Raw genomic sequence first — 9917 nt, 5'->3', positions numbered from 1 at the left:
CCAGCATCCCAGTTGGGAAGTATTGCTAAGAGGTGTGTTTGCCAAGCACACGATATCATTGTGTGCAGGCATTGCAGGAGTCTGCCAAACCTAGAGGTAGGCTGCCAGTACAAATGCCACGTTGACATGACATTTACAAGTTTAGAATTTGGAAAAAGACTGGCAGTGGAACACCCCTGAGCAATCTCATTTAGGATGGCAGTAGGTGGGCCAACTTTAGATTTTCAGACTCAGAAATCAGTCAGGAAGTAAAGCTTCATATAGAATTTGAAGCTGTTTCAATAAAAGAAAATAAAATCATGGCATTTGCAGGTAAATGGATGGAGTTAGAGAAGATAATGCTAAGTGAAGTTAACCAATCCCAAAAAACCAAATGCTGAATGTTTTCTTTGATATAAGGAGGCTGATTCATAGTGGAATAGGGAGAGGGAGCATGGGAGGAATAGATGAACTCTAGATAGGGCAGAGGGGTTGGAGGGGGAGGAAGGGGGCATGGGGTTATAAATGATCATTATTATCCAAAGTACATGTATGAAGACACTAATTGGTGTGAATATACTTTGTATACAACCAGAGATAAAAAATTGTGCTCTATATGTGTAATAAGAATTGTAACACATTCTGCTGTCATATGTAAATTTTTAAAAAGTAAAAAAAAAAAAAAAAAAAAAAAAGAATTTGAAGCTGTCACTACAACTTTTTTCTAGGAAAGGATAGATTCTTTTTGCCTATTCCTGGGATATAGGATAAACTATAATTGTTAAGCATGCAGACTCTAGAATCAAGCCTGGATGTGAATGAATCTCCATTATTTACTGGATGATCCTGAACAACTTACTTAACCTGTGTGACTTGGAGCAAGTTTAAACCTCAGTTTCCCATCTATAAAAGAGGGGCTGGGATTGTGGCTCAGCAGTAGAGTGCTCGCCTAGCACATGTGAGGCCCTGGGTTCAATCCTCAGCACCACATAAAAATAAATAAATAAAATAAAAATATTGTGTCCAGTTACAACTAGAAAATAAATATTTAAAAAAGAGGGCTAATAATGTCACTTTGCTCATAGGATTAGCAGATTGATTGAATTACACATTTAAAAGCAAATTTTCTGCACTTATTACTTTCTTAAGAAACTCTTGAGAAATTCAGGTTTTCAGTTTTCATATTTCAGTGATAAGTAGATACAATTTTCCAGAGACATGTGTAGACTCTCAGGAAACAGATTTCTTTACCTATCTAGAAAAATTCAGATCTGGAGTCAGAATCATTACAGTATTGGGCATCACTACATTTTCTTAGATGTAGTAACTATTTGGGTGTTAAGAATTCATTTCAGGAATAGCAGCCCTTTGATTGACCTAGAACTCTTTTGTGGCACAGTTTATGCAAAATGAAGACTTGAGAGCTATTTTGAAGGGCATACTGTGATTTATTAGGGAGACTGTTTGTCATGAGTAACAAGGTACTTGTTCTTAAGTATTTTATCATGAACAGGCTTTTTTGTTTTATGAGCTGTTTGTATAAGATGTAATCCTCACAGAGGAAGAACTGGGGAATGTAGTTGACCCAATTATTCTGTGTCCATGTATGAACATATTACAGTGCATTCTATACCAATTAAAATATACCAATTAAAAATAAGTAAATAAATAGAAAGAAGACCAGTAAAGTAGAGGAAGGAGATCAGTGGGAAGGAGGAAGGGAGGGAAAGACGTAGCACTGGGGATTGAAATGGAGCAAACTTTCTTATATGCATTTATGGATATGTCAAAATGAACCTCACTATTGTTGTATAACTATAGTGCACAAATAAAAACATAAAAATAATCCTTACCATAGAGTTTCCTTTAAGTATCATTAGTAAATTCTCCCAAGTGATAAATTTTTTCCTTTTTTTTCAGATCTTCAAAGCTGCTTCGGGCATTCTATGTCCCCTACCTTTCAGATCAGTATACAGTGTATGCAAACTACACTATCCTTAAACCCCGGAAGACAAAGCAAACCAGGAAGAAAAGTGGAGGTTAGCTACACACCCATGGTCCCAAAGGACAACCATCTTGTTAATTAGTGATTCCTCTGACCCGACTCCCTCCAAGTCATTGCCTGTAATATTTGTAATAAAAGTCGTCTGACATGAATACTGGAATCTGCGTGTTTTGGGCTAGTCATAGTTGCATTTGCTTCTAGTCTGTCTCTGTTCTGCATGTAAACTTCTTGCAAATAGAGAAAGGCCCTGAAGCAGGGAGAGATATATTGCTCCATATCTCATTGTCTTTCTTCTATTAAATTATTCACTAGACCGGAGAAGAGCAGAATCATCTCACAGGAAGAATTGAAAGTCCCTGGACTGGATGCCTGTGTTAAGCTGTTCTCCACACTCTGGCCTGGCATCTGAGAACTAGCAAGGCTCTCTTAGGCCATGTGGGCTCCTCCACCAAAGCTGTTGGCAGCTCCTAGCAGACCTTGTTCAAATCCTAATGCTGAAATTGAGCATAGCCTACTTGTCATCTCCAGCAAGACAAAGCTTCTATCAAGCACTTCACAGGACTAGTACCCTGTCCTGGAGCTATCTCAGGAAAAAGGCGACCATTTGAGGAACTGTGACCCGATTTTATTATATTTGATGCCTCTAATTTTCATTTTATTTCCTTTATAACTAACTTTCACTGTATGGTTAGTTTTTTGTTGTTATTGTTATTTTAAGTTTTAGCATGCTGTATAATTCTAAACTTCTCTGTATAAAGGTATCAACAGACTAAAATATAACTGAGTAGGGCATCATTGACGAAATTTGGTTCTATCAGTTGGTAGATTTGGATGACATCATGTTTTTAAGTAATGTATTCTAAGGCCATTTCTGAAAAAAAATTGTTTTTTTTTTTTTTGTAACAACCTAGTGAAAAGGACTAGTATATAATTATAGCACCTATTTTTCAGCTCTATTATAAGCACATCCTGCATGGGGCACTTCTAGGCAAATAGGCAATGATAAGGACCCAATTAAAATGTAGTAAGTGTATACTATTACTTTACCTTTACATTGTATTTCACAGTTGACAAGACACTTTCCCAACATCTCATTTGATCCTCACAATCAGTGTGAGGTAAACAAGGCAGGTGATTTATCTCCATTTTACAGATGAAGAAAAAGACTAAGGATTGGAGGTAAAGTGACTTGCCTGAGGTCACAGTCAGTAAGTAGTTGAGCAGGGGCTAGCTAGAACCTATGTTGCCTAACTTTTCTCATCTAGTGCTTTTCCATGCTTCCTCAACTGTGAAAACATACTGATGATGAGGTTGACCAGAGACCTGATTGATAGTGTAACTTTCTATTTTAAGAAAGAATTTTATTTATATTTCTTTGAGTTCTTTGGAGCCTTCAATCTGCCTGAATGTTAGATAAACCAACAAAGCAGTGCTCTGTGATATAGCCAGGCCCATGGCCAGAAAGTACTGCTTATTTTGGAAGTCATGTTCCTTTGCAGTCACACAGGATCCAACTATCAGTACTATTTCTATTGTCCATTGGGGGCCACATTATAGGTGCCTTATTTCCTTAAAGGTCAATATTTTTGGTATCTGAAAACAGAATGAATCTTTAGTTTTCCATCTTTTACTTTTCAAGAAAAGATCTTCCCCACAGGAACTGAACCCAAGAAAGGAGAAGATGTGATAACAGGAAAAATGGGAGTTATAATAATAAAAAAAAGTCTCTCTGGAGATTCATGCTAAAGGAATATCTGAGCTGGAGTTGAAGCACTGGAAAGGTAATAGGTATAGACAGTAACTAGAAAGTAAAGATAGACTGAAGTCCCACTTGTTTGAAAAATCTCCGGCTTTTAATTCTCAATATTTGATTACTGTTTCCTAAAGCAAATAGTGAATATATGATCTGCCCACAGGACAGAGAACTGTAATTGAAGCATTTTGCCTACTTACTTATAAGTAGAAAAGTTCAGTGATGGAGGTCAACAGAGAGTGCTTTTTTTTTTTTTCCTAATGAAAGTGGTACAGTAGCTCTGTTGTAGAGCATATGCTTAGCATGGGCAAAGTTCTGGGTTCAATCCCCAGCACAGAAACAAAAAAGTGTTAGAATGCTTATGATTTTATCATCTTGCTTGTTTTTGGGGAAAAAAAAATGTTTAAAAAGACCTTTTAAGCGAGAACTTAATTATAGCACCAAAAAAAAAAAAAAAAAAAAAAAGTCCAGAATTGATGCAGGGCCTCCTTGGGAATATCAGCTCCTATCCCTTTGAAAACCTTATTTTGGCTTTCTCTGTTCTATGTATCTTTAGTGAGAGCACAACAAATTGCAAAGCACTGTGCCATCTGCTATAGGTAAGGAATTCAAAATGAATGCTTTTTGTGTGAAGGTGTTTTTTTTGTGTGTGATATTTTATAAGTATGTTTTAAAGTGTCCATCTCTTAGCAATACAGGGATGTTAGCTTTACCTCATCTGGTCAGAGTAGCATTTCTCCTCCAAAGAGTCAAAATTCAGCTTGTGTTAACTCCTCTGATCCTGGTAAAGAAAAAGTATCTAAGATACTTATTACTCCAGAGATTATTAAATATTGAAGAATGAGGACTACAGATTATTCATAATAGACCTTGATTGTAAGCCTTTAATTGTGGCAAATCTAGGATTCTCTCATCTCCAGCTCTCGGGCAGCCATCTGAAACTGAATTTTGTGACACTTAGTACCAGCCATTACTGAACCAGTCTGTGTGGTAGACACCTATAACCAAAACTTACCTCACACCTGGTAGGTGTCATCTGATAAAAAAGAAGACAGGTCATTTTAATCTTTTGGGATAATCAAGCAAATTGTAACCCATACTTTTTATTTCTGAATTCAAGTTCAGAAGCAGATTCTTTGATTCAAATCAAGGTAATTCTTGATCCCAGCTATTTATTTAGGTCATACATTCTAGTTTGAATTTCTGAGAAAAAACTTTGAACACCCTATGTATTTCTGCAGCATGAGATCTGGGGTAAACAATCCTATCTTGTATTTTGCATTTCCTGAGATTTATAGAAATAAGAATTCACTGTGATTGTATACTCACATGGCCATACCAGGCAGCCCTGCTCTTAATTTGGTTAATTTTAGTTCCTCTAATGAGAGAAAAGAGGCATAATTAAATTTGACTCCCACAGACATAGTAAATCTCATATGTTAATCCATTCTTATACCCCTACATTAAATGCCTTGACTAAAGCAGATAAATGGACATGGAACTTAGCTTTAATTTTTTTGCAACAGAAAGATCAAAATTCCATATGGCATTGTTGGATTTTAGAGGCTCTCTGGTGTATTTGTAAATCTGAATGTTGCCTTTAATTTTTTCAATCTATTTAATCATGTGATTTATGCTGCAAATGAAATCAGGAAGCAGTACAGCGTGGAAGCAAGAGTATTATCCAATTCATTTGTCTTCCTGATCTTGTACTTTATTTCTTGTGTCAGTGTTTACATGCCATACTTAACTGTATTTTCTGTGAAAGAAAAAGTTAAAATAAATCTTGACACTTTAATTTTCCTTTTCTTAGGTGATTTGTTTTCTTTTGCTTTCAGCTTTTAAATCCTGCTTCCCTGAAGCCCACCCCTCAATGCACAAACTTTCCTTCTACCAAATAGTCCAGAATATTTGTCCTGAAACTTTTGGATGAAGCCTTTGGGAAGCTCAATGAGGGCTAGTTCTTTTTTTTTATGGAAAAAAAACAGGTACAGCAGGACTTACTTAATGTTTGAAAACCATACCTAAAAGAGTTAAAATTCCTAGATCCATGTTAAGTTTTTGGATTGAGAATCTCTAGTCTGTGAAATTCTACTTTTCAGAGAAATTCTGATTCAGCTATATCTAACATTTGGATAATTTCCCTGTTGTTGAGGGTTGTCAGGAGGAATAAAACATTTTTCTAAACAAATTTCTAACATCATCCTATACCCTCCACCTTATATCTAATAATTACTTCTAGAGGCCATCAGGTTTTGTACCATTGTAATCATTTTTCTCCCCATAGGACCCAAAATGGCCTTGAGATTTGGTTTATTCCTCTCATGTTGTTTAGGAGGAGAATGCCTTTATTAATTGAGTTCAGTAGGGAGAAAGTCACAGCCTTAATTTTTTCCCTCTGTCTAGAATACCATCTTCTCTGTTACTCCTTTAGGTCTGAGTCTCTTCTAAAAAGCCTTTCTAGACTTCACACCCTGTGATTTCTTCTTTTTCTGAACCCTGTTGGGTACACAGTGTCTTTACTAGGGCATAGAACTTGAATGTAGAAACCTTGTCAGCCTGTCTCCCAAGAACATTGTTTACACATCTGAGATAAGCACCTTGCCATGCTTCTGTGTATCCCAGTGTTTAACAAGGTTTCTTGTACACTTTGGTTCTATCCATGTTTATTGACAATGAAGAGCAAAGACACTTGGAACTAATAAACAACTGTTAATCTGATTTTGGGATGGATTCTTGGACCACAGAAAATATAGCAGGTCGTAAGTCCTGCAAGTCCTGAAAGGGCAATTTATGAATGAGGCTTCGAGTGTGTATAGTTCAGTAATTCTCCTGAAGTACACAGTCTTCTGTACAAATTCCTCAGGGTAACTTGTAAGTAGAGAATGTTTTTTCCCTTGAATATTTCTATTATCACTTGATTTTGAAGCATCATACCTATTGCAGGAGACCTTCTGAATGTGTGTGTGTGAGCAAGCCTGGCCTGCAGGTGAGAGTCCTACTCACAACATGCCTCGCTAGGGAAAGGGTGTCTGACACAAGATGACTTTGTAGTCACACATTCAGATCAAATAATATTAAATAGTAAGTGATATTTTAAAAATCTGTTTTGGCTGTCTTCAGCTGTGGAGTTCACATAGACCTGACATTTAAACAAATTATAACTGACAAATTTGATAAATGAGGGAAATCCCAATTAGGGATATGAGATTATGGAACTGTAGTGATAAGGACAGACTAAAAATTTCCTATTGTAGTTTTGCAGAATAAACAGCTCATGTTTAAATTAATAATTGGGAAAAAATAACAATTGGGTTCAAGTAGCATTTTACCAGAATATCAGCCTTTATTTGTCTTCTTAAAATGTAAGTGAATCTTCGAATACCTTTGTGAAATACTTCAAGATAAGTAGAGATTTTTTGTTTTGCTTCTAATTTCTGGGCTTATTCTGTCATTCCATGCTTAGACATAAAAGCATAAATCAGGTGTCTTCCCAATGGTGCTAATAGCCAAAAGTGCGTGATTTAAGACAAACTTCTTTTTTTGTTTTGTTTTAGTTGTAGTTGGACACAATACCTTTATTTATTTTTTTAGTACCTTTATTTAATTAATTTATTTATTTAATTTTATTTATTTTTTATGTGGTGCTTAGGATTGAACCAAGGGCCCTGAGCCACAACCCCAGCCCTAAGATAAGCTTCTGATGAAGGTTTTCCTGGGACCTACAACCATGGATTCCAGAATTACCTACCTCAGGAGGGCTGTTTGGTCTTTTGCTTGCAGAAACAGTGTTTGGCAACTGGTGCCCTTGACCTTTGATTTGTCATTTTAGCTCAGAGTTCCAAGTTGCCAAATGAGAATGGGCTGCTTTTCAATTTGTTTGCTTGCTACTTCAGCAGGGTTGTAGTCAGTGCTGGAAAGTTGTACTCTATGAGGCAGCTATTCTCAGCCAGAGTTGCATAAGAGAGTTACCTGGGGACCTTTTTTTAATTATTTTATTTTTTTACCTGGGGACCTTTTAACATTGACACTCTGGTTGACCCCAAGGAATTCTGAGTTAGTATCTAGGTGTGAGTCCAGGCACCATTACTTTTAAAAAATGCCATAGATGATTGAGCATATTGGTGCACACCTATAATCCCAGTTTGAGGCCAGTCTGGGCAAAATAAAAATAAAATAAAAAATAATAAAACAGTTTGGGAGTGTAGCTCAGTGGTGAAGCACTTCTGAGTTCAATCCCCAGAACTGCAAAAACAAAAACAAAACAAAATCTCTCTAGACGATTTTTCTGATTGTAGCTAGAGTTGAACACCACTGCTGTTGACAAAGACTACAGGCAAACCTCACAACAAAGATCAAAGATAATTAAAAAGAATATTTCATGGCTTTTTCTAATTCTGATCTAATTCTGGTTACCTAGACCTTCATGTAGGCCTCTTTCCCCTCACAGCCCCTTTTCTTTACCTACTCTGACCTGTCAAACCTTACTTGCCCTATCTCCCATGCCCTTTGGGCCCAACTTGCCGGGAAACAATTAACTAATATAGCACTGAAGTACACTAATGGATGTTAATAATTTACTGCAGTTCTCCTCCCATTGATTCTCATCTGAGTACATTTAATGATAATACATCTGGAAAAAAAAAAGAGATAACTATAGTTTTGGCAATTTCAGACCTATTCAGTGCCGTTTATTGATTTATTTATTAGGAAATAATGAGCAGGCAGGTCACCTTCAGGCAGACTTCCTGCCTTGAACCCTAACATTTGGTACTACTTAGCCTACTCAGGTAGGACCTGTGGCTGTATTGAGTAGGATAGTGGGAAATAAAATGTCTGTGGATATTAAGCTCTTCATACAGCTCAGGACACACTGGGGAAGTCAGCTTTTACAGTTTTAAAAAACATTAGTTCTGTTTATTTGAGATGAGTACAGTAAAGACCTTCCTTTGTTCTTTTGCCACTGGTCTGTAGAAGGAGCTTCCCTGGGGCTGCTGCTACCCCCTCACACATGAGAGCAAAGGTTAATCTCATTTTGAGAGAAATTACCTAAAATGTGTTCAGTCACCCAACAAGAAGACACCATGTTCCACATATAAGTTGGTCTCACCTTTTTATTGTGTCCCTATTAAACTATGTCTCTAACCCTCCCTGGTATTTCCTATACCTCATTCCAATTCTTTTCTTGCCAGTGAACTTTGTGGAGATATGTAGGAAAGGAGGCTGATTTTTTAGTGCTACATTTATAAAAGAATCTTAAGAATTTTTCTGACTGTCCTACTCCCTTTCCTTGTCTTTTTCTATATTTGTGTTCTTATAGCCTGTGATTACTAGAGATATTCTAAAAAAAAAAAAAAAAAAGCAGTACTAAAGTTTAAATTTGCCATAAGCTTTTTTTGTTGTTTATTTTGCTGTCTCACAACTTTAGGCCACCTTGTCTGCAATGCCATTGTAGAGGATCCTCTACTGTCCAGCAGAGGGCATCATACTCTCACTAAAAACTTCAAAACGTCTTTCCCTCCTGCAGTAATGTAGTTTGTTTCAGTATTTTGTATTCATGGTGTAATTTCAATATGTAGATTGTATTTTTTAAGAATCATGCACCCTACACTGCTTTCTTATAACCTTTTAACAGTTGCAAAACTTTCTTGAAGAAAACCATATCCACAACTTAGCAGGGGATGAATTGTCCATCCTAACAGTGATTCCTTGGTAGATGATCTATAAGCGGACACTTCTCCATTAATTTCAGTTCTATTTGCCCTGACCTTGATTGTATATGACCATAATAAAAGATATGTATTTAGTTGAAGGGGGAAATATATCAGCCACCTGCCCATTTTCAAATTTTCATATGAGAGCAAACCATACCACATACACATTGCTACCTTTACCACTGCTAATTTTTACTGGCATTGTCAAAGACAACTCAAAGGATATATAAATGTCTAAGTTTTTCTCCTTCAAATGCCTAAACATCATCTATAGCTCAGTAGTTTAATGGAGGGCAATAACATTTAGCAGAGTCTGAGACCTGTGAAAGAAAGACCTTAGGATATCTTCATGTTCCCCATGCCTACACCATGTTGTGAAGAGTGAACATTTGCAGAAGGAAGTAGAATTTGCTTTTTTTTGGGGGGGGGTGGGTGGGTATCAGGGATTGAACTCATGGAAACTTAA

At 36.6% G+C, this 9917-nt stretch overlaps 1 protein-coding gene across 4 annotated transcripts in view; it reads left to right on the top strand.

Annotated features, from left to right (window-relative positions):
* Positions 1 to 5535, top strand: part of Alg9 (ALG9 alpha-1,2-mannosyltransferase) — an 84863-nt gene extending 79328 nt beyond the window's left edge. For all 4 annotated transcript variants that reach the window (XM_027930705.2, XM_071616699.1, XM_071616696.1 and 1 more), the window contains 2 exons: positions 1900 to 2018; positions 2297 to 5535. In XM_027930705.2, the coding sequence (XP_027786506.1) occupies positions 1900 to 2018; positions 2297 to 2334 (157 nt within the window). In that variant the 3' untranslated portion in view covers positions 2335 to 5535. The remainder of the gene's footprint in view (positions 1 to 1899; positions 2019 to 2296) is intronic.
* Positions 5536 to 9917: the final 4382 nt, after the last annotated feature.

This window comes from Marmota flaviventris, chromosome 9 (genome assembly GCF_047511675.1).
Source record: "Marmota flaviventris isolate mMarFla1 chromosome 9, mMarFla1.hap1, whole genome shotgun sequence".
Taxonomy (NCBI): domain Eukaryota; kingdom Metazoa; phylum Chordata; class Mammalia; order Rodentia; family Sciuridae; genus Marmota; species Marmota flaviventris.
The sequence above is the reverse complement of the archived record's forward strand: the minus strand, read 5'-3'. Positions and strand labels throughout refer to the sequence as shown.